This window comes from Condylura cristata, unplaced genomic scaffold, assembly GCF_000260355.1.
Source record: "Condylura cristata isolate star-nosed mole 26May11 unplaced genomic scaffold, ConCri1.0 scaffold00011, whole genome shotgun sequence".
NCBI classification, from domain to species: domain Eukaryota; kingdom Metazoa; phylum Chordata; class Mammalia; order Eulipotyphla; family Talpidae; genus Condylura; species Condylura cristata.
In genome coordinates this window covers 53,540,733-53,566,267 of record NW_004567112.1, presented here as the reverse complement: position 1 = coordinate 53,566,267, position 25,535 = coordinate 53,540,733, and the positions used below count along the sequence as shown (strand labels likewise).

The 25,535-nt window shown below is 38.3% G+C and overlaps 2 protein-coding genes across 2 annotated transcripts in view; one reads left to right on the top strand and one right to left on the bottom strand.

Moving 5' to 3' along the window:
- PTEN (phosphatase and tensin homolog) overlaps window positions 1–15,921 on the bottom strand; it is a 92,332-nt gene extending 76,411 nt beyond the window's left edge. Inside the window, exon 1 of the mRNA XM_004680895.2 lies at window positions 14,800–15,921. Coding sequence (XP_004680952.1) covers window positions 14,800–14,878 — 79 coding nt within the window. The 5' untranslated portion in view covers window positions 14,879–15,921. The remainder of the gene's footprint in view (window positions 1–14,799) is intronic.
- Window positions 15,237–17,768, top strand: KLLN (killin, p53-regulated DNA replication inhibitor). Its single transcript, XM_012723471.1, is given in 6 exon segments — window positions 15,237–15,592; window positions 15,702–16,166; window positions 16,791–17,012; window positions 17,014–17,048; window positions 17,051–17,420; window positions 17,567–17,768. Coding segments are annotated over 6 exon segments (1,650 nt in total).
- The last annotated feature ends 7,767 nt before the right edge of the window (window positions 17,769–25,535 follow it).

Sequence of the window (25,535 nt, the reverse complement as noted above, 5' to 3'; positions counted from 1 at the left end):
AAGGTAACAACAGAAATTAGTATTATATTCTTGCATTTAGCAGCAATACTATTGATTCATTTGGCAAGAATATGCAACCTGTAATAAAGAGCTAAGAAACTGTTACACTTTTTATTCCATCAATCCCACTCTAATATATTCTAAGAAATAAAAAAATAAAATTCACAAAAGGATTGTTAATAATAGCAAAAAAAAAAATAAAAATTAAAAGGGAAATAACCCAGACAATAAACAAGCTAAAGAATTTAGCCTGATGAAACATTACCTGTATCACTTAAAAAATAACAAGTACCAGGCCCTCCCTGGTGGTGCAGCGGGTTAAAGCACAGCACTAAGAAGCTAAAGCCACTTCAGCACTAGTTCAATCCTTGCCCCGAAGATGGTAATCCACATGGCAGGGCAGACCTCTCCTAACCCGCCCACTGCTCACCTCGGCAATGTACTGACAGGCAGTATACTGACAGGCAATGTACTTTGTCAGCCGGACTGTTTGGCTCCCTACTCTGTCTCTGGTGAATCTTCTCACCACCCCTGAACCTCTGGCCTGTACCCCAGTTCTGTATGCAAAAATAAATAAATCTTAAAAAAAAAATAACAAGTAGCTACTGACAGATAAAAATGAATTTGTGTGTGGGGGAGAGATCAGAGAACATTATGAAAACACTGATTATGTGTGTGTGATTATGAGCATTATGTATATTAATGAAGAGGAAAAGATACTTCTCAGTTAAACATCTAAAATAACTTTTTCTATTGAAGTGAAGGCATTTCAAGGCAAATATATTTAAGACTACACTCCATTACAAATATTACCTTTAAGTAAACAATCAAGACACACTAACTTTAAATTTGAGCAAATTAGAACCACACAGAAATTGTTTTCAAGTCACTGATAATGTTAGCAATACCCTAAAATCCAAAGTACAATTTCAGTGTATTAACTGAAGCGTTTTAGTCCTTCAACAAGTTTAATCAATTTTTCTTCACAGTAAGTGTTAATTACAAAATAATATATCTACAAGTGTTCAAACTTCTATCTGTGTGGATCTAAAAAATAAGTTGCCCAACTAACTGGTTTTAATGAGTATAACAATTACCTTTTTCCTTAGTCTCTGGATGAAAACGATAAGACTGATTTCCTGTTACAGAACTCTGCTGCAGTTATACCACACACACACACACACACACACACACACACACACACCCTCTCTCTACAGTTTTCACACACACACACTCTCTCTCTCTCTCTACAGTTTTGCTCCACTGAAAAACATCTAAGATTGACTACCAGTACAAGTTAAACAAAACACATCTTTAACTTACATAATTTCCAAAAATTAATTGTTCAACACACAGCAGATACATTTGTCAACATTACAAACTTGAACTAAGTCAAATGCTAGCTCATTTTCTACAGTAAAATCATGATAAAGCATGAAAGATTATCAAAGTTAAAATTAAACATTTATCCAGAATTAAAGTATGAACAGTATATTTTATGCTCTAATCTTTATATTCAATGTTAGATTAAAAGTTATTTAATATCATCCTATCATAAAAGCATGGCTTTTTTAACTCTGCCAGAAGTGACTCTAAAACAACAGGCTTTGGCTGCCCAATGGTTATGCAAAAAGATATTAAGGCCATTTACTTTTAGAGGAAAGACATTCAAGTGGCTATGGTATAGAAAAGATGCCAAGAGATGTTGTCAGTAGTTTGAAAACAAAAGCTCAGTTATACATAGTGTCAATTCATTCAAGATTAGCAAATAAACTGCATTCTGAAAAAGAGAACAGATGCCAAAATTTCCAACTGTACTCATCTTTTAGATACAACCATGATTTCATAGTATTTAAAACCTACTACACACACAAGAACTAAAAAAACAAAGTTCTAACACAAATGTGTCTTCTACAAGTAGATTTTCTTTATGAAGCAAGAATTGCAAAATCTTTAAATATACTTCTACTCAACAAATTTACCTCTGAATAAAGAAAAGTTGTTAATTTGAAGCAATTTTAAAAGTGAGAACTTCCAAAAAATTTGTGTTAATTTCATTTTGTATCAGGCTTTTTTAAAGTCTTTTTATTCTACATTTCAAGTTAGAAACATTTAAGCTAGGAAAATCACTTCCTTTTTTCTTTCATACAGTTCTGCCTAGTTGCAGTATTTTAACGTGAGTAAAAACAATACAAACTAGAAATCCATATGGATTTTTAAATGTGAAGGCACACATTAGCATTCATTATTATATTGAGAATAATGCTGATTTTATAACTGCCTTATTGAGTAATATTGCAAAACATGATTCATATTCCCATTGAAGATATTCAATCATTATTTTAACTTTGTAAGTCACTTGAATAAATGGATTACCAAACTATCTGAAATTATATTAAAGTACTAGTCAAAACTCATATTTTAAAATTTTAATAGCATAAAATTTTGAAATATATTAAAGTGAGAGTAAGTCCCTGAAGGGACTTAATTTTAATATGAATCCAGCTATTGCAACACAATTACTAATCACGATTAGTTTTGGAATCTTCATATTCAAAAGAGAACAAAATGAAAATCTTGAAAATAAAGTTAAGCTGAGCAGAGAAAACAAAACTGAGGAGTAAATTTTTTTCAACTACAAATTAACTTAAAAGAAACATGAAATTTAACATATAGAAACATAAACATAACAGAAGGGAGGAATAGAAACTAAAACAAAGGAAAGGAGTTGCTAGAACCTCACCTTCTTTAAATACTACTACTACTGAAACTAAACCGTTGAAGACTTAAATTTTAAGGTTTGGATAAAAATCTCATAATGTGTTTCACATAATGTAAGAGATATATACACATCTGTCTATCCAAAAAGGGATTCTTTGCATGGCCTACAATTCAGATCAGAGCAAATTTTGTAAACTAATGCTTGCATATCAACTTCCATCAGACATTAATTTGAAATTGGCAAGATGTTTCCTGTACAAAAAACAGAAACCCCAAAGTCACATTTAAGAACATAAATTCAAAATTAGAGCTAAACTGAAATACTTCAGTGATAATTATTTTGCATGATAGTAAGCTTCTCAACAAAAAACAATGTCAACATAATAAAAAAACATAGACTAAAATGAAACATACTGTTAATTTTCAAGATTTCAATGCAACTTGGCAAGACCAAGTTCTTGGGGGGAATGAAAAAAATTCTGGAGTGGCTCAAAATGCAACTGCAAAATTTTAAATGGGAAAACTGGTTTGCTAGTGTGTACACAAGAATGGAATTATAGAAGAAAGCAGAGAATCTAAAAAATATCTAAAGCAAATCTTTAGGAGGTACTGCTTAATTTCCATAAAAAATGAATTCTCATATATCTACTACTAGGAAAACCACAGCTTAAAAATATCAAAATCGCTCATAATGTCTCAGGTTAAAACATGTTTCCACTTAAATAGCCAAACAATTCTGTAAAAGCTAATGACTAACAGGCAGAATTTCATTACATAATATTTAGTTCTTGACTAGTATCTTTGTATTTTAATAGAAAAATATAAACACCAGCATTGCTATTAAGTTTCATTTCTGCCAAAGTTTAAAATGCCATTAGTCTTTAAAAATCATAATAGATAATTCCAAAAACAGAAGTGTCAAAATCACTTATATCACTAGGTTATCTTAACTTTTTCCTATATTTGAGTAACAGATGGCAAGCTTTCATTCTTGGACACTATGCAATAATCACAATCTGGGTGACCTTTTCAGTATTAAAAAAAAAAATCCAAACAGCTTTAATAACCAGTACCTTCACATACTTTACATTATTACAGATAATCTTAGTCACAATGAAAACACCCTACATGTGCAATATTTGTATCATACTTCATTTGCACTAAGGATATTCCAAAAAGGAAAATACCATACCTAAACCAAAATTTGCTTCATTTAACAATCTTGTCTCATTTAGAAAAAAGCTACCCTAACAAGTAATTTTCTTTAAAAACAGAAGTTTTCTCCCTCACTTGTTTCTCACTACACGAGTTAATAAACTCACTGAGATAGAATTATCACTTAGCTATGAAGGCTAAAATTATTTCCATTTAATATCTGACCCTTACAAATACAATCTGACATAAGCTAACAAAGGCAAATTTTGAGGATAAAATTTCAACATTAATAACAAATGCAAGCTCACAGCAAATCTTCATTAATAAGGCAACTATGTAAATATGAAATACAACATTCAAAATATGCTCCAGGGACACAGAGAAACGAAACAAAGGGTCAGATAAAAACCAAAACAATAATAAATCCTAGAAATCTGACACAGAACTGAGGCTGCAGAAGGAAAAGTGGGGAAGGAGTTCAGTGAAGACTTTCCAGGTCTTGATGGTGAGTGTGATGTGGTAATGGACACCAAAAGGATGGATCAAATACAGTGCTGTAAACCAATGTTACCTCAATAAAAAGCAAAATAAACATGCTCCAGGGAAGAGTAGCATCATGACTATAATAAGCCAATAATCTCTTTCTGATTTATGATAGGAAAACAACATCTGAAGGGTTACGAGCAAGTCAACATAAAAATATGATCATTTAGTCAAATTATTTATCTACTTTAATTTAAATACAAACCAGGAAAAGAAAATTTAACCTATAAAAGTGTTTAGATGAACTTTTATCTCAAGTAACTAAAATATGCTTGAAATTTTAAATATGCAATGGCTTTCCAATCAGGGGTAAAAGTTTCAAGTCTTCAACATTTCCTAACATTTATGTCATCTAAACTCACCCTGAAGAAAAATTTTAAAATAACAGAGTAAAATAACAGAGAAAAATACTAGCCAAATTTCGGAAACAAGTTTCACATGTAACTGTAGGGAAATAAATATTTCTGTGACTCCACCATTTAAAACAAGTTAAGGCAACTGTGAGGTGCTTTTGTAAGTTGTTAAAACACAAACACCCTTTTAAGTTCATTATGCTAAACATTTTAAAATGAGAAACTTATATGAACACATTTTTAAAGAAACAAAATTTTTAGAGGACAATGGTAATTTTTTTAATTCTCTTTAGTCATGTTTTTATAAATTCCACTTAAAGTCATGTTTTATAAATGTACTCATTTTAGAAAAGTGAAATCATTTTACTTATATTGAAATAAACACTACAAGCCTTATTCAATTAAATTACAAGAATGCTGTTTTCAGAAAATGGGACCATCATCTGATTAACGTCCCAAGTATAAAATATTTAACAATATCTCTGAATATCTTCTACAATTTCAAAAGAATTTAACTCAATCAGAACTCAAAGTTCCTTATGAATTTTTATAACAGGGATTGACATTTTCTCTGCAAAGAGTAAATTGCTAAATCAAGAAAACAGAAAAAGACAGCAAATAATCTATTCCTAGAATACTTTTCATGACTATGTTTCTCTTCCTTAAAAACAATTTTTAGAATCCACAAAACTATTCTCTTGGCATCTTTGTATCTCTAGATTAATTTAAAGCTTATCAAAATTTTGCTAAAAACTTAACATTAGTACAAATCCTAATTTAGTTAAGTATTATAACCCAACAAGTTGACACAGCAAATTTATAGCTCAAAAAGAATGCAACACATATATCAAATAACCTGAAAGTCAGACCTACTTTCTTCATCTGGAAAGAAAACAGAATTCTTTACAATTTGTCAAAAATTTGCTATTGTTTCAGTTTCCATAGTGTAGTGGTTATCTCATTTGCCTAACTAATTTTGCCATTTTACATCAGCACTTTAACTTCAATATATCTGACTTTAATAACATATCTGACTATAGAAAGAGTAAACTGTTCATTAAACAACAAAAAGTAGACTGGGAGTACAGTACCCTGACCCAACAGTTCAACAGTGTAATTAAAGCTGGCAATTAAAAATGAAAAAAAGAAAAAGTGTTTTCTTTTAATAAAGTATGTCCATCCTTTAGGGAAGTTTTAGATAACGTCCTTCTGAGTATCTCGCACCAAGACATTACCCTTACACATTTACTGAAAACATTTTCAGCCTTTTCTAACAGAAGTTCAAAGGAACATTTTCACAATCAGCCAAATAACGCATGAGCCCTTTTCAAATAAATCTTTTTTGTTGCCAGGAATATTTTTTGTGGACAAAGTTCTTATAAAGAATGCAGCCTAGCAGAGGTCAGAAAACCTAGACATTGAAAGTCTAGCTTCATTATTTATTAGCAATTTGACCTTCTTAAATACCACAACCTAAGGGCAAAGGTGCTAACTTTTATCAATATTATGCTTATCTTTTTATACAGCAGACATGCTAAACCTCTAAACCAGGGTTTCTTAACCTCGGCAATATCAGTAACAAGAGCCAACTAATTTTTTTTTGTGGCAGGGTTGTCCCATGCATTGTAAAATATTTAACAGCATCCCTGGCCTCTACCCAACAGATGCCAATAAGCATCCCTCTCCCCAACCCCTCAACTGTAACCAAAAAAGGTTGCTATGGTCCAAAATGGGAAGGATCTACCCCTGATGGCAGCCAATACTCTAAAACCATCTAACCTATTTTCTAACAAACCTAATAACCACCTTACATATTAAGGAACTTTACAACCAGTTAGAAATGTGGAAACTAAGGTTCATTAAGTAGTGTGTCTTTTATTACACAACGGATAAGAAACTGAGCAAGGATTTATGTCAGACTTTAGATCCAGCTGACTCCCAAATTTACCAGTATCTCCTTCTAATTCCGTTATACTATCTTTTAAACTCAAGATATTTGCCATGCTCAGTTATTAAGAGTTTACAAATCCAGTAAGATAATATGTGTGTAATTCTATCACTCTGAAGGAGAAAACTCATTACAGAGCTGCTTAAAGGAAGATCATATAGTAAGTAGATGGGCTCACAAAGTGTGATCACCAGACCACACGTATCAGAATCACCTAAGAACTTGTTAGGAATACAAACTCTCAGGCTCCAAAACAAACCCAGTGAATCAGAAACTATGGGGGCTGGAACAAGTATTCTATGATTTAACAAGCCCTCCAGATTCTTCTAAAGTTAGAACCACTGATGTAAATAAACATAATGGGAAAATACTCCACCAGGCACCCAAAAACCTTGAATCCTTGTTTGGCTTGAGTTTTCTATATTTATTGAAGCTATATTTATTGAGGCTTAAAAAAATTTTTAAGAAAGAAATGTTTGCTCTATTGCATTGCCTCTTCTTTGCAAAATTAAATGAGTTAATGATTACAAAAAGACTTCATTAATTAAAAACACATATTAAACACCGTTAGGGCACAGAAAGTTGATGCTATTCCATAATTAAAAGTTGGATTCAACTCCTTACTTTTTTTCATATTTCAGTATAATTCAATTAAACTGTTAAATAATTTTACAACATGACTAACTTAAGCCTGGCAAAGCACCGTTTTCACATGAAAAAAAGCACAGGCATTCCATTTCACCCTGATAGATTCATAGTCAAGTAATCCATAAACACATGTCTAAAAATAAGCATCTAAAAAGTCAAGCCCCAAATTTCATTTTAAAAGTAGAAAATAAAGTTCAGTTCTATTTACTTACTACTCTCCGATCAGTTCAGAGTAACTACAAGACTCAAAAATAAGAATATCACTAGTATGTGACAACAAAAGAATTTAAAATAGGAAAACGCATAAAACAATTATGTGCAAATCTAAATGTTTTCGGTATTTGTAAGTCACACTATACTAATTCAAATTTCATTGTATTTCATACCTTAAATACATCCGCTTCAAAAGATCAAACATTAAAATTTAGCAGAATGCAATCTTTGCCATAACTTAGCCTGAAAATCTACAAAAATAAAACAAAAAAATTCAGAACCATGATAAAGTTTTTTTAAAAACTAAACCAAGGGCCCTCCCTGGTGGCGCAGCTGGTTAAAGCACAGCACTAAGAAGCTAAAGCCACTTCCGCCTGAGTTCGATCCCAGCCTGCCCCAGAGGTGGAGGTGACCACATGGCCCGGCAGACCTCTCTTGGCCTGCCCGCTGCTCGCCTCAACCTCAGCAGTGTACTTCGTCGATCTGTCTGTTCTGCCCTCCGCTCTGTCTCTGGTGAATACTATCACCCTCCACATCTCTGGCCTGTACCCAAGTTCTGTATGAGTAAATAAATAAATCTTAGGGGAAAAAAAAAAAACTAAACCAATTTCAATTTTTGGGTGATGATATAAAACAAATACAGGGGCATGTAGCATTAAAGAATGAGAAAAAAATGAGTGTTTTAGATAATTCAATTTTTCCAGAAGGTATCAAAATGCAGTTCAATTTTAAAAACATCCCTTGAACCAAAACTACAGCTAATTTATAAAACACGTAACAAAATATGTAGTAGTCACATAATCATCCATTCTGTTTGTTCATTCTGCAAAGAAAGACAAATAAATGAAAAGGCAAAAAAAAAAAAGCTCACTGAAAAATCAAATACTAGTACAAAGTTGGGAGGCAAATGGGAAAAAAAAAATATATATATATATACGAGTATTCCTATACACAAACTGGCCTTTACTATTTACTAATCAGATCTCAACTCAGTGTACTCCATTATTCCACACGTTAAGAATAGATGAGAAAAAACAATCTATTATAACTTCTCCACTTTGGTCTATAATTCTTCTAAGAATCTTCAGCCTCCCAGGTGGTGCAAGGAAGGGTTTAAGTCTCAACATTATGAAGCTACCAGCAGCCACTGCAACATGAGTTCAATCCACAACCAGGGAGATAGCCCACATAGCACAACAGACACCCAGCCTCACCAGCTGCTCCCTTCAGCAATGTGTTTCAGTAGATCTGCCTGTTCTGATCCCTGTTCTGTCTCTGATAAATCCTCTCTAGCACATCCCCCACCAGCACTGGCCTATACCTCAGTTCTTATATGCATAAATATAGAAAAAGATCTTGATCAAATGCAAGGTTTAGCACTAAATCTAATCTCCTATATCGAATGTTGCCAAGTTATATTAAGTGCAAATTTTGTTATAATGTTAATATGGAACTCAAAGTTGCATGACTCCTCCAAAAATGAGCTTTAAAAGAAATGCTTGAACTTTAATATTAAAAAACTTACTTTCCAATTTCTATTTTCTTATATTATTTATCTGTAAGTATACACATATGTGTGTGTGTGTGTATATATATATATATACACATATATAATAGTAATAGGAAATTTTCACCTTTTCTTGATTAGCATGATCAGCTTTTCATTGGTCAATCATGAGTAAACCAAGTTTTATATTATTTTTGATTTAACATCAAATCACCAGCACATTAGGGCCTCTCTGGTGGCACAGGGGAAAGTCAGTGCCCAGTGCTACTAACAAGCACCAGTTCAATCCCCACGTGGCACAGCAGACCTTTCCACTTTCATCCACTGCTCCCTTCAGCTGTGTGGTTCAGTGGATCTGCCTGTTCTGCTCCCCTCGCGATCTCTAGTGAATCCTCTCACCCCCTCCCCACACACCTTTGGCCTACACCCCAGTTCTTATATGCATAAATCTTTAAAAAAAGTTCAGACCCATTACACCATAGCTCCTAAAGAACTATCACTATTTTTTTAAATACCTATCGCTTAAGCCAATTAAAATAATAAGACACCCAAAAGAAGAAATTTATCTACAATCACTGCTCTTCCCATAACTGAAAATACTAGTGATTTCTTATGCCAGGGTAATCTGAAATTGTAATTTTTAAGAACAGCAGTTACCATTTAAATATTTACAATATGTCAAGTACTATGCTAAGTGAATTACTTGTTATTCATTTATTCGTCAAAAAACTTCACATGGATAGGTACATTATCCCCACTTTACAGATAAAGTAGACTGAGACAGACAATGTAAAGAGAAAGACTATGACCTACTCTCCAAGTCATCCAGATACTAAGTCAAAAAGCCCAATTCCAACTCAAGCAATCTGGGTCTATAGTCAACTCCACCACCCTAAAATCTAAAATGAAATAATACATGTGCAATGTGGAGATACAATACTCAATTATTTTACAGTAGTTTAAATATCTAGTCCTATCCTATTTGAAAATTATGAAACAAGATTCACCAAACTTGCTTTTTAGAAATGATGATAGTATGCTTGTATTTACTTACATATATACACACAGAATATTCAATCACACATACGTTAGATTCACTGACCTTATTTGAAGTGATGACTACTGATAATGGTTAAACACTTAAAATATAATACATGTTCTTTTCCACTTTACACAAGAAAATTCTTTTGCTGGCAGGTGCTGTCATAGTAGCTATCTGTCAATATTCAGAAAACCAACAACAATATTTCCCTGATATTGTCTATCAATCTCCTAATGCAAAATGATGCAAGAGAGGTGAGTCTGCCTTTACATATACTTTATTAAATAAAAACTTCCCATGCAACACTAATTCACCTAAATTCTGTTTATTCTTATTATTTTTTCCACCTAAATGTGGATTAATGTATTAATATTTTCCAACAGTTTTGCTTTTTAATTCCAGAACAAATTATTTTAAATGAAAATAGTGCCAATACCTGTTCTATAAACAGTGGGGAGAAAATGAAAAATCAGGGAATAGATGAGTCGTCTAAACCAATATACTAATTTCGCCTTTCTTGACAACTGAATATATTTTACATTAGTAAGTATATATAGTCAATACTTACAAAGAGAATGAATTATTATTCACAAACCAAAATACTTTATCACCAAAGAAAGAAGGCATGTTGCTATAATGTGACCTATATAATAAAGGATATCATTTTGTTCACCAAATCCTTTCCAGTTTAAGACTACTCAGTATAACTTCAACATTACTGATATTTTTGATAGTAACTACACTGATTCCAAAGCAAGCAGATAATAAATGGTAAAACAGAACTGAATCTCATAAGTATATACAAATGTATCCTTAGAACAAAAGCTAACACCTTTTTTTAAAATTATAGGCCTCAAAAGAATTCTCTAATGCTAATATAAACCACTGTATCTAACAAATGGAAGATGAACGGAAAGCAGATTTGAAATAAATAAAGGGAAAAAATATGGTACCAAATCAATTTCTTATACTATCATCAAGAGCACCTTAAGGAAGCTAAATTCTTACAACTCTGCCAAGGTCTAACATTTCAATTCAGCAAAAACCAGTAATACACATACACACTTCTAAACTACTTTCTACTAACTTCAATTTCATACACAATATTAAATCATTTCCTACATGTTCACCTTACTAAAAATGCTAAGGTATAAATTTTTTAAAGAGTATTAACTAACAGTGAATTAATGCTGAAATTTTGAATTGATTTTCCACAGTAAATATTTCTCCATTAAAAGTCATTGAGGGCAATATTTCATAATTGTTAAGCACCAAGTTGTCACTAAATGAATAAATAGTAAATGGGGCAAATTTCAAAATGAGCATATTTGTAAATGTGCTTCCAAAAAGGGTGGAATTTCATATTAAGTCTGCATATTTTATGTAGTTACCAGTAAAAAGCACAAAAAGTAATATTCTTCCACATAAAAGTTACAACAGCACCAGCTACCTTTCAGTTGTTAAATTTCTAAAGAGTAATACACTCAAGCACCTTACTATTTCTGAAACTAAATTTAAAATTAACATGGTAATACTTCACCATATTTTATGTTTAATGATTTGTATCATATGCAATGTAAAATTGCATTAATGACTGTACAACTGTATAAACTTTTATAGTGGTCAGCAAGTTATTTTTTCCTTAGATTAAGAGTCATATAAATTGTAAATTACTTTCCTTTCAGGTGTGCTTTATGCTTACATAAAGCTCTATGGAAATGAACTTTGTAAATTTTCATGTAACAGTTAGGTATCCCAGTCCTGTTGTTCAGGAAAAAAATACAACTTAATAGATACATTACAGTGTAAAACAAACTAAAACCTGAATACATATTAAAACCACACAAGAAAGTCATTAATTCCTGATCTTAAGAGATAATACGGTTTCTTAAGATAATACGGTTAACTTCAATTGACACTACACTCTACAAATTAAAAATATGCTCCATGAAGAGTATGAAGATACAAAAAATAGAAACACAACACTAAATTTCCCATGAAATCTAAAGACACTAATGGTTTTAGAGACTCATGTTCAGCAGATTATTAAAAGAGTAAACCTCACCAACAAATTGTTAGAATAATCAATTTTGCAAAAAATTCTCCTCTGAGAAATCACTTCATTGTTAATCTTCGTCAGAAAAAAAGTATTCCAATCACTACTTTCATAAAGGAATTTACTCTTAACAGAGTAGCTGCTGAAACAGATTACTTTAGACAGTCTTCAATGACCATTTTAATTTTCCCCCCAACAAACACAAAATACTAAAGTGAAACCAAGCAAATCAAAGTACTTTGGTATATCAAAATTATTGGAAGTGCAACAGTCAAAAAAGCAAGTCCTTCACTGACTTTTCCCTCACAGATTTTTTTTCATATCAAGATTTGGCTCAATAAAACCACAACTCTAGAAATTAAGTGTTATTAGTCATTTGATGCAAAATTTGATAACGCTTTCTATGCATTCCATAACTATAAGCAAAGTTCTAGAGAAAGTTTTAAGTCACATGAATTTCATTAAAGACACACAAACTCTGTAATCAAAGGAGAAACTGTCAATCACCTTATTGTTCACATTTAAGAACCTGCTAGATTATTATTAGTCTTAAAACCTGAAAACTTTACATGTAATAGGTAAGTTAAAAACATCATGAATATATATCTGCCAAAGAGTATTCTAGAAGTATTTCAAATTAACTTTTTTAAGAAAACTTGAGTAACATTTAATTAATATGTACCTGTAATTCTAGATGACTGGCATTAATTGACACCAACAATTGACTACCTTTGAAATAACAAATCAGAAGTTTTTCCATAATTAATTATTCTCTGGACAAGCAGATCAAGGTCAGCCTTACTAAAATTTTCAATTAATGCAATCTCAAAAATTTCCCAATATTCTTTAATAATATTCTTTTAACAGAGAACTGTTAACTTTAGTGTACTGCTACTTCTTCTGTAACTTTTATCTTCATTTCGCAACAAAAATTTGTGCAAAATTAGCTCTGCACACTTCTGTGCAGCTACATAATACAAGGAAATAAAACATTTGAGCTATAAAACATCTTCTCCAAAGGAAAAAAACCTACCCCCAGTTTTAGGACATAGACACTTTAGTATCACCCTTTAAAGCAAAATGTTTACTTACATTTGTTAAAAATTAACTTTCATTAAGATTACTAATACACAATTATGTAACTTTAACTAAATACTGTCGATTGCTACAATTCATATCACCAAATTTTTGGTCTCTAACAGATCCCTTAATAAAATGCTTCAGTCACCTCAGGCCAATAATTTAATTCTGTTTTTCATGCCTTATATGCTTGCCTACAAGTAAATCTCAATTATTTTGATATTTTCTATTCTGGGAAAAAAAAAAAAAGGTCTCCATCCCCATCTTTGATCAAAACCAGTTTGTTATACCTGAAACTGCAAAGATTACTGCCTTTCAAAAACCACTATCTTTGAAGTACAGAGACCAAACTTTTAGACAACCAAAACTGTACAGTTAAAATTCTTGAGTTTGTGTCTTATTCTACAAGCTGACTCAGTACATTTAAAACACTACAGATAAAACTAAGCCCCCTACAATCTGAAGCTGGCGTAAGTCACTCTTGCCACCATTTCTGGATTTTAACTGGTAAATTACATTGGACATTCTACAAGAGTCAAGAGTAAAATTAACAGCTACCCAAAGGTGTCAGAGAACCAGAAACCTCAGTGAGATGAGTGGCAATTCTGGCATCACTATAATACTGAAATTTCAAGTGAAAACTTAAGTTTAATCTCTGCAATCACCATCTGCTATACATAATAACCCTGAACCCACACATCATCTGAGATTAAAAACCCCTCAATCTCCACTCTATTATGGACGACAAGAGCACTGAGTATAAAACGCCACCTTACTGCAAATTTCTTGCTCTATCCTACATCACCCCAACAGGAGAGGAAAAGGCAAATTTAACAAAGATCTAAGAAGAGCGCCCTGTGAGGTTTATTACTGCACTATTGATTTCAAACTTCCTAAATGCAGTTGAAAGTTCTAATTAACTAGGTTTAAACACACAAGTCTACTTTTGCTCTCAAACGAGCACCATGTATGTTGGCGATGAGATGATTCTCCTTTTAAAGTTATGCAAATCAGTTCACAACTCATTTTTTAAAAATCTACCAATGCAACCCAGGAAATTAAAAACAATCACTGCAAGATTCTGATGCAATATGCGTACGTGCAGCACTAATTTTCATTTTAATCTGATCTATACCCTTGATCTAGGGCCTAAAGCCAAGATTTAATCGAAATATGCTGAACCTCAAAGCGTCTACTTTTCTGTTCTTAGGCGACCGGATTACCGAGCTCATTAATCCACTAACAGTGTACTGTATTCTGTATTAACGGACAATAGCCCTGAGGAAGACCCCACAGACCGACGAAGAAAGCCGTCTTCGGAACCGTGACACTTGCAAGCCGGCAAGAGTTCGGTCTAGCCGAACACACCCTAGGCTGCATGCATTCATGAGACACGAAATACCTAAGACCTAGAAATCCGACCAGGGTTCGATGTTATAGTCACCCAAACTACGGAAAATTTTCGCATCCTTCTCCCACGTTATGAGACAGAGTGACAGAAAGGCAAAGAGGAGCAGCCCCAGAAATGGATACAGGTCAAGTCTAAGTCGAATCCATCCTCTTGATATCTCCTTTTGTTTCTGCTAACGATCTCTTTGATGATGGCTGTCATGTCTGGGAGCCTGTGGCTGAAGAAAAAGGAGGAGAGAGATGGCAGAAGCTGCTGGTGGCGGGGCTTCTTCTGCAGGATGGAAATGGCTCTGGACTTGGCGGTGGCTGATGCCCCTCGCTCTGCTGCCGCTTGGCTCTGGACCGCAGCCGGGTAATGGCTGCTGCGGCGGCTGCTGGATGGTTGCAGCGACTGGGCCTGCTTCTCCTCAGCAGCCAGAGGCCTGGCAGCGGCGGCAGCGGAATGGGAAGAAGACGAATAATCCTCGGAACCGCTGCCTCCTCCGGCGGCCTCCGGAGCCCGGGCCAAGGGGGGTGCGGCGGCGGCGGAGGGGAGGTTTAAAACCGGCCCGGGTCCCTGGATGTGCCGCCGCCGCCGCCGCCGTGTTGGAGGCAGTAGGAGGGGAGAGACCAACTCTCCGGCGTCCCCAGCCCTGGAAATGGTGACAGGCGACTCCGACCCCCTCCCCGGAGCTGCAGCCGCCGCGGCCGCTGCCGCTGCTTCTCCCCCCCGCTCCAGGAGCGGGAGGTGCCGCCGCCGCGCCTCCGCCGGCTCCCGCCCGAGCCCACGGCTTCCACCTTCCCTTTCAGGAGAAGCCGAGGAAGAGGCTGCACGGTTAGAAAATAAGACCAAGAGGAGGCGAGAAACGTCGCCGCTGTCGCCGCCGCCGCCGGCCGGCCGGCTCCCCGAGGGCGCTGCCCCCGCGGCTGCTCACGGGCGCTGAGAGGGGCTCTGGGCCGCGGCCACCGCCGTCTCTCATCTCCCTCGCCTGAGCCCGGCCTCGCCTCACAGCGGCTCAACTCTCAAACTTCCATCATGGCTGCAGCTTCCGAGAGGAGAGAACTGAGCGCAGCCGCGTCCCAACGTCCGAGCACATATCCTGCCGCGGTGCACAAAGAGTCCCGCCACATCACCGCCTGCCGGCCAGCCCGCCCCCTCCGCCGCCGCCGCCGCCGCCGCCGCGGCCGCCGTGCGGGGTGCCGGAGCGCCTCCGGAGTTCCAGGGGGAGGTGGGAGGCGGACGGGACCGCACCGAGGGAGACGAGGACGGGCTGGCCGAGCCGAGCCGGGGCGCTAGGGAGGGGGCAGTCGCGAGAGCGCCGAGTGCGAAAGCCCAGTCCCCGGCCTGCGGGCGCCACTGAGCATGCCCAATGTGGCTGCCCGGGGCTCGCTCGGGCTTGTTCGGAAGAGCCCGCCAGTAACTGCACTTGCCGCGGCTGCTCCTGCGGCTACGCAGGGCGGCAGGAGGTGCTAAGCCTCGGCCTGTGCCCAGACACCCAGCCAGAGGGAGTGTGGGCTGTTGCGGGCGGGCAGGGAGGAACTGAAGGTGAAAGCTGAGGTGGGTGCGTTGAAGAGTGTCACTGGCTGGAGTCCGAGGTTACCCGCGCACAGGTGGAAAGGACTGCGGGGGAGGGGGGGACGGCGCTGGGCGGTGTACAGGGCAACGCTGGGACGGTCCCTGCAGTAGGGGCACCCCTCCCCCTCCCGCTGCCCCCAGATTTCCCCGGCACGGTCTGCACCCCTCGCTTTCCTTCGGAGCCGTTGTGGGATCAGTGAGACGCGGGTTTTTACCTGCAGCAGCCTTTGCTGAGAATTCCCACCTCCCTTCCCCCACCTCCCCGGGTCCTCAGGTGTCAGTCTTAACACAAAGAACAACCCCCTATTGTGTCTCCAATGTGTATCACCTCATCCGGCTCCCTCGCACCGCCCCACCTCCCGCTTCCCCGGCAACTAGCCCTATTTGCCCTAAAAATGAAAGCTCCCGCCCAAGCGCGTAAAGTGTGAGCACATCAGCCCTGGGTTCCTAGCTCTCCAAGGACGACTGTCCCGGTGGACTGAAAGCGGGCCCCCAAGGGTGGAACGCGCCCCGTAGCTCCTTCCTTGAACCCTGGAGAGCCTACCATCTCTCCCCCTAGAGGCTCCAGTTCTGTTCACCGCGTCGAACTCAAGCTCGGTCCTTCGCAGCTACCTCGCCCCGCCCCTTTTGGACCAGTGAGAAAACCCGGCTGGGTGGATCGCCCTGGGGCCAGGTTCAGCGCGCCCCCCGCCAGCCGCGCCGCACACGCTGGACGCTGGGCTGCAGAGCCCGAGTGGGAAGTACGGAACCGTAGGAAGCTTCGCCCCAGCGAGTGGGCGGGGCCGAGACCTAGGAGTGCTCAAAAGGAGGTGGAGGGATACCGGGGCACGGTCGGAACTACTTTCGCGAGGTGGTCACGTGTGCTCCTAGTTGGGGAACTTTCCAAATTCCCACTCCCCTAGTATAGCTCCCGAGGCAAGTGCTTCGCTCGCTTCGCCCGGGTCGCTCCCGCCCAGCGCGGGCGGCGGGACCCCGCAGCCTTCCCGGTGGCGGCGGACAGGCAGGCTCAGACGAGCCTTATGCCCGAGCGCTGTCGGGGCTGGCGCCTGGGGAGCTGGTTACACAAGTACCCACATCCAAGCACGTGCCCCCGCCTTCTCTCGCCGCTGGCCGCCGCCACTGATTCTTGCAGACCTCGGGGAGAGACTTCCAAAATTGTGGTCCCACCTCTCCCTTGCTATCCACGAGAGCAAGCCTAAGGGCTGGGACCTGGGACTCCTTACGCTGGACCGGCTGACATAATTGTGGGAAAAGGGGGTTGGGCCCCGTTGGCTGACGCTTCTCTCCCTGCTAGTGCCTTGCCCATTAAGACGAACTATTGGTTCTGTGTTCCAGGGGCAAAAGGGTATCTCCTGCAGCAGCCAGTTGCTCAGATTCGCCAATATTGCAACCAACTTCCAATCGCTACCCCAGAGCTGGTGAGAGCGCCTCACCTACTGTAGATTCCGCCAAGTGCCTTCTCTGGTTGGAGAACCTAGTCGATGGCCGTCAGCCCAGAACAAACCTGTCAAGTCGGCTTGCAACCCCTACTGGTTGACCTAACTCCGTGAGAGAGCTGCATCAGAAATGCTGAGAATTGGAGCTGATCAACTACAAAAGCATGTTGTCCACCCTCTGCTTGGAGAGAATGGGCATCAGTCAACACCAATCAAGGAATTTCTTCTCTTTTTTCCACCTGGGAACTAGAATTCAAGGAGAAAAAAATTGAGTCCGGAATTATCTGAATTGAGACCCATACTGAAGCATTGTGTTCTTTTTAGCTCTGGGAGACTGGGGATTCATTTGCATGTGTGTTACAATAATTGTGAGTAGGTGCATAGGAAGGTCTAAAGAGGATTTATGTGGTGTATGAGAAAGAAGATTGTGTATGAGTACATCATAGTTGCAGGCAACCCCTGAAGACTAGAAACCCCACGAGACCTAACTTAGAAACCACAGACCATTACCTAACTCCAAGACTACTAATTAAACCAGGGATATTTACAGTGTTCTTAGAGTTCTCCGAGGCTCCATAAAACTTTGCATTTATATACAACGTCCTTTTAAGATAGCTCCACAGGAGTTAGCAACTTGCTAAATCTTCAGTGTTGATATTTATTGGGAATTGGTTTTGTGCATGGTTCTGGTCAGCTTAGGAGGAGGGCAGGCGGCTTGGGCAGGAACCACAAGTGGAAAAGGAAATGGTGAGCAACCTGGAAAGAGGACAAAGACTCCACTTGGTTTCCAAAGATGCAAATCCTGGCCATTCAGCCTATTGCGAACCTGAGATTTCAATATAAATAATCAAGGATTCTATGCAAATAATAATCATAATCATGGTTTCCTGATGTCTAGGTGTTCCGCTATATGTCATGATAAGAACCTAAGCTATATTCAATTGACTATCAGCTACTGCTTGATAGGGAGAGAGAAAATAAAGATGAAGTATAATTAAGGAAAGTAGTTTAAGGAGGGATAAAATAGCCACGTTTGTTTCTCAGGGGACTGACTGATCTTGTTCCCAGAGTCAGCATCGTTAGTAGTGCCTGTTTTGTTCTCCCCTGGAGCCCACCCTATGGGAGATTAGTCTCATGGCATCTGAAAAAGTCCTGAAATCTGCTTTCTGGGAAGAAGATGGGTTCGTTCCTGCTCTGCTGGTGTTAGGCATGAGAAAAGGGAATTCTTTTCAATTCCTTTCATAGTTATTCCAGAGAAGAAAGAGTGTCGATAGCCAGCACTAACATGCTGCAATATGAGACTTGCCCACAACCACTTCCCTTTGGCAGAAGAAAGAAAATAAGAAATGGGTTTTGCTGCTACTCTAAACATCAGGTCCCTCTACTTCTCTCTAGTGGTAAAAGAAAGGATCACCACTGTTGGCAGATATTTGGCCTGCCTGACAGTAACATTAAGGGATTAATTGGGACTAAATAACTGTCCTCATTCTCATTGTTAAATAGGTTTCCTTTTTCAATTTTTTCTTCAGTTTTCCCTTCCACCCAAATGATCTCCTAACCCAGGGAGTAGAACTAAAATTGCCAAATAGTTGACCCTAATTAATGTACAGAAAAGTTTTTAAAATAATTTTTTCAAGTTCATTTGCAATTATGTTTGACAGATATTACCATATATTGATTTCCAAGCACTTCAGTTATTTACCTGTCTGGATTCAGAGTGCCGTAGGGAGAAAGAGAGCTTGTAAAAGGGAGAATTATATAAAGCTTCAGGGAAACTAGCTAAATAGAATAATTAGTGAACATGGTAAATCAGCTTTAATTATAGTTTCTAACAGCTAATTCCAAAACTGTATCATTACTATACCCAAAAAAATGTCCAAAGAAAATTCACTTCTTATTTTCTTTGATAAATGAAATGACCAGCAACTTGATGTGGGTGATATAAATAGTTGATGTGCTTTTTGTAAGTCCTGCTGCTAAAATGTCTTTTGTTGAACACTCTGATAGCTTTAGTGCCTTTCTCATCTCCCACACACTGACCTTTCATATAGAGATCTAAATCAATGGCTTTAATTTTTAAGCAATCTTCTCTATTTTTATCTCTTTAACCTCTGTTTTCTAAACAATACAGAATAGAAAATATAATAATTACAGGTTTAGATTTAAGTCACCCATTCTTGCAATCGTCTGAAAGCTTTTGTTTCTTTTATCCTAATTACAAATATTGCTAAATGGAGATATTCTGCCCAGGACTTTTCTCTAGAACGTACCACTAAGGGGTCTTCCTGGGAGCACAAGGGATTAAGTCTTAGCACTCTGAGCTGTCAGCAGCCACTAAAACATGAGTTCAATCCTCCACCAGGGAGCTGACACACATGGTACAGCAGACCTCTCCTGTCTCTCCCACTGCTCCCCTCAGCAGTATTACTTCAATCTGCCTGTTTTGCTCCCCACTATTACTCTCACCCCCACCTATGTACCTCTGGCCTGCACCCCAGCTCTTGTATGCATAAATAAATAAAATAAATCTTTAAAAAAAGACACTAGCAGACCAGGTACTCACTGTATCCAGGTAATATTCAGAAAATGTGACTTGACATGATTCCCTATATATAAAACCTAAAGATTCAACAATAAAGCCATTGGAACTAATCAATAATTTCAGTAAAGTTGAAGGATACAAAAGCAACATATGGAAACCAGTTGTATTTTTATACACTAAGGATGAATAAACAAAATATCCCATTCACTATAACATCAAAAAACAATAAAATACTTAAGAATAAATTTAAAGATGTTAAAAAAATCTGTATGATGATAATTGCAATCTTTGCTGAAAGAAATCAAAAAAGAAGCAAATGGATGAAAGAATGTACCATGTTTATGGATCAACAGAATTAATATTGTGAAAATACCCATACTCTCCAGCCTTATCTATAGACTCACTGCAATCCCTATCAAAACAACAAAGGCATTCTTGATAGAAAAATAGAAAAAAATCTAAAATGTGTATGAAAACATAAAAGATCCCAAATAGCCAAAGTAATCCTAAACAATGCTAGAAGTATCATCCTTCCTGATTTCAAACTATATTGCAAGGCTACCGTAGTGAAAATAAAAACAGTATGGTGGCAGCACAAAACTAGAAGCATAGGCCAGTGGAACACAACAGGTAAGGCCAGAATTAAAACTCTTATACAGTGCAATAAATATTCAACAAGGAATCCAAGAGCACACAACAGGGAAAGGATAGTGGTTAACAAATGGTGCTGGGAAAACCTGGATAAACACATTCAGAGCAAAAAATATGAACCCTTAACATTACTCACAAAAAAAAAAAAATTACTTGGAATAAACACTGGAACTGACACTTTGAAACGCCTACAAGAACGTGTAGGGAAGAGCTGCTCAATGTTGGTTTTGGCAATGATTTTTTTCAATGTGACACCAAAAGCAGAAATCAATAAATGGGGCTATATAGAACTTTGAAACGTTTGCACAGCAAAAGAAACAATTCAAAAAATGAAAAGACAACCTACAGAATGGAAAAAATTTTTACAAACCCATATTGGATAAGGAGTTACTATTCAAAATATGTAAAACAGTCATAAAACCCAATTTTAAAAACAATCTGATTTTAAAACGGGCAGAACTAAATAGGCATTTCTCTAAAGACATATGAAATAATCACTGAGTACATGAATAAATGCTTAACCACTAAATATGAGGGAAATGAAAAAAACCGCAATGAGATATCTCCTTACACATGCTAAAATAGCTTTTACTAAGAAAACAAAAGACAGTAAGTGCTTGTGACACTTGGAGAAAAGGAAACCTTGTGTCCTGTTAGTGGTGATGTAATTACATGCAACCACTATGTAGAGCAGTATGAAGTTTCTTCAAAAAATTAAAAATAGGGGTTAAGTCGCACCACTATGAACATATCCACAGCCACAGCAGCACAAGTTCTATCAGTCTCCAGGGAACTAACCCACATGGTGAAGCAGACCCCCTGGTCTCCGCTGCTGCTCCCCTCAGCAGTGTATTTCAGTAGATCTGTATGTCTGCTTAATTGTAAAAACAATCTCACTTTAAAAGGGCAGACCCCTGGGCCCTCCCTGGTGGAGCAGTGAGTTAAAGCACAGCACTAAGAAGCTAAAGCCACTTCCGCATGAGTTCAATCCCTGCCTGCTCCAGAGTTGATCCTACATGGCGTGGCAGACCTCTCCTGACCCGCCCGCTGCTCCCCTCAGCAGTGTACTTCGTCCATCTGCCTGTTCTGTTCCCCACTCTATCTCTGGTGAAGCCTCTCACTGCCCCTGAGCCTCTGGCCTGTACCCCAGTTCTGTATGTACAAATAAATAAATCTTTAAAAAAAAAAAAAAAGGGGCAGACCCAAATAGGCTTTTCTCTAAAGAAAACATAAAATGATCACGCACTAACGTGACTAAATGCTTCACATCACTAAATATGAGGGAATTGGAAAAACTGCAATGAGATATAACCTCATGGATGCTACAACAGCTATTACCCAGCACCTCTAGCCTGCACCCCAGCTCTTGTATGCATAAATAATTTTTTTTATTAAAAATAGTATTACTGTCTGATTAGGCAATTCTACTCCTGGGTATATAGCAAAAGAAAGATGAAACAATAATTCATAAAAGATAGATGCACCTCACATCTATACAATTAAATGTTAGAAAGCCCTGAGAAAGGACATCCTGCCATTGTGACAACATAGACAGAACTTGAGGGCATTGTACTGAGATAAGCAAAAGAGACAAACAACTGTATAATCTCACTTATAGTGAAATATTAAAAAATCTAAACTGGGCCCTCTCTGGTAGTGCAGAGGGTTAAAGTACAGCACTGCAAGCTAGCAGAGGCCACTTCAGTGGGAGTTCGATCCCTGGCCCCTGGCAGTGACTCACATGGTGCAGCAGACAGCTCCTGGCCAGACCGTTCCTGGCCTGCCAGCTGCTCCCCTCAGCAGTGACCCTGTTCAATCTGCCTGTTCTGCTCCCCATTCTGTCTCTGCTGAATCCTTTTACAAACCCTTACACTTCGCTTATACCCAGTCCTATATGTATAAATAAATAAATCTTTTTTTAATAAGTCCAATCTTGTAAAAACAAAGAATAAAAAGAATTACAAGGAATGTCGTGTATAGGACAGATGTGTTTAAGATTAAACTTACAATGAGTATGTATAATGCATAGTATAATGAATATAAACAATATTATAATCATCAAATCTGCTAAGAGATTAGAACTTATTATGCCAGTTATTAAAAAGAAAAAACATTTCTATAAAATGACAAGGGTGCGTGCTATCACCATAATGCTAATCATATTACAATATATAGATATGCCGAATTAACATGTTGTATACCTTAAAGTTATATATTATAAATTAAATATATTTCAGTTAAAAATAATAATAATTACTAAAGAAATAAATGTGACCTATAAAGTGATAAAAAGAAGGACCTGACGGCCCTTCCTGGTGGTACAATGGGTCAAAGCCACAGCACTATGAAGCTATCACAGTCACTCAGACCTCTCCTGACCCACACTGCTCTCCTCAGCAGTGTCTTTCAGTTTGTCTGTTCTGCTCCCCACTCTGTCTTTGGTGAATCCTCTCACACACAGTCTGCCCCTGCACCTCTAGCCATACCCCAGTTCTGTATGCATAAATAAATAAATCTGTAAAAAATGGACCTGGCATGACACAACAGCTTTGACTATTTTAGTCTCCAGCTTAACAATGAATAATAGATATTCTGCTTTGCTCCCCCTAACTTTAGCCATGTGGAACACATATTTTACTTTTCCTGCTCTTTTCAACAATAGAAAAGGGTAAGTTTTTATATGCCAGCAGGCAATTGGCATTAATGAGGTGCTTTAAAGACTAGCTCTCATTTGTCTAGCTATAGAAGAGATATTGAGGAGTCAATGATGACCACAGCCTGGTCTCACTCACTCCTACAAATCCTCCCCTTAAGAACATCCATGTGGTGGGCCCTCCCTGGTGGCGCAGCGGGTTAAAGCACAGCACTGAGAATCTAAAGCCGCTTCCGCATGAGTTCTATCCCCGCCTGCCCCGGAGGTGACCACATGGTGTGGCAGACCTCTCCTGACCCGCCCGCTGCTCCCCTCAGCAGTGTACTTCGTTGATCTGCCTGTTCTGTTCCCCGCTCTGTCTTTGGTGAAGCCTCTCGCCGCCCCTAAGCCTCTGGCCTGTACCCCAGTTCTGTATACACAAATAAATAAATCTTTAAAAAAAAAAAAAAAAGAACATCCATGTGGTGTCTGAGCCCTCCCTTTTTGTTTTTGTTTCTTCTAATTCTCTTTTATAGTCTCCTTCAAAACACAAAGGTATCCTTAAAAGAGCTATATAGGGCCTCCTTATTTAAGGGTTTAAGTCTCAGCACTATGACACTATCGCAGCCACTGCAGCAGGTGTTCCATCCCTAGCCAGGGAGCTGACCCACATGGCGCAGCAGACCTCTCCTGTCTCGCCTGCTGCTCCCCTCAGCAGTGTCTTTCAGTTAGTCCTCTGGTGTATCTTCTCACCACCACTCCCCCTTCCCCGCACCTCTGGCCTCTACTGCAGTTTGTATATGCTTAAGTAAATATATTTTTTTAATGTGCTAAATATTTCTAACTTCTCATATTCAGTCTTTCCTTCCTTCTACTTACTCCTTCCAGTTATTCTCTCTTGCCACTCATCGTGATTTTTTGTTCACATGACCTATTTTTTTTTCAAATTATGTTTATTGAAATAACATTGGTTGGTTTACAACAATGTATGTGTTTTAGGGCTATATGATTCACACCTGTGCAGATGTATATTATCACATTATAGCCACCACCAAAGCCCAAATAATCATTTATCATAATCCAGCTGAGGCTTCATGTTTTTCCAATCAAAGAACACCTTTTGAAAGAGAAGTTGCACTGTACAAATTCTGTTTAAAGAAACTTAATCTGTCTTCTGGATGACATTGGGCTTATCCCCATTCATTCACTTAGTGATTTAGTCAACAAATGTTTGGGAATCCACCATACACTAGAAATATGCTAGGCTCTGTGGACAAAGCAAAAATTATGCATACAGGTCCAGCCTTAGCCTTATGGAATTTAGTCGCCATGAGACCTTGACTTCTTGGTCTGACATTTACTACCTTTTCAGATACTGGTATAAAGTTCAAGCATCCTAATATTTACTGTTTCAATTACCCATTGCTATACAACAATATATATTTTCTCATAATTCTGCAATTTGGAAAGAGCACAGCTGAATAGTTTTTCTGTTCCCTGATGATGTCAGCTGGGGTCAGAAATGTGGTTGCTTTTAGCCATGCATTTGACTGGACTGGAACATCCAAGCTGACTTCCCCATGTCTGACATCTCAAGCAGAGCAGCTGAAAGGGCGGCAGTTCTCCCTCTCTTGGTGAGATTGCTGGTTAGTTAGTGGTCCAATCCAACCTTATTTATACAATGCCTGGTTCCAGAGAGGGAGAAAGCAGAAGTTATAAGGCCCCTACAAATCAGGATTTGTTAAGTCCCAGAACATCACTTGTATTCTCTTGACCAAGTCAAATCAGAAAACCAGCCCGAATCCAAACTGAGAGAAAGGAGGCTGCTACTCTACTTTTTAATGGAGTGAGTGGCAGCAATGGGAAGAATTATTAGCAATCATATTTAGAAACTCTATTTTAATCCATCCTCTGACCACAATAACTCAGACATATATGTGCACATGCAAAATACACTCACTTCCTCCCCCAAATTATTATTCTATAATGAACAGCCATATACCAGAGACATTTTGTGGGGGTGGAGAGGGGAATGGGATCAGA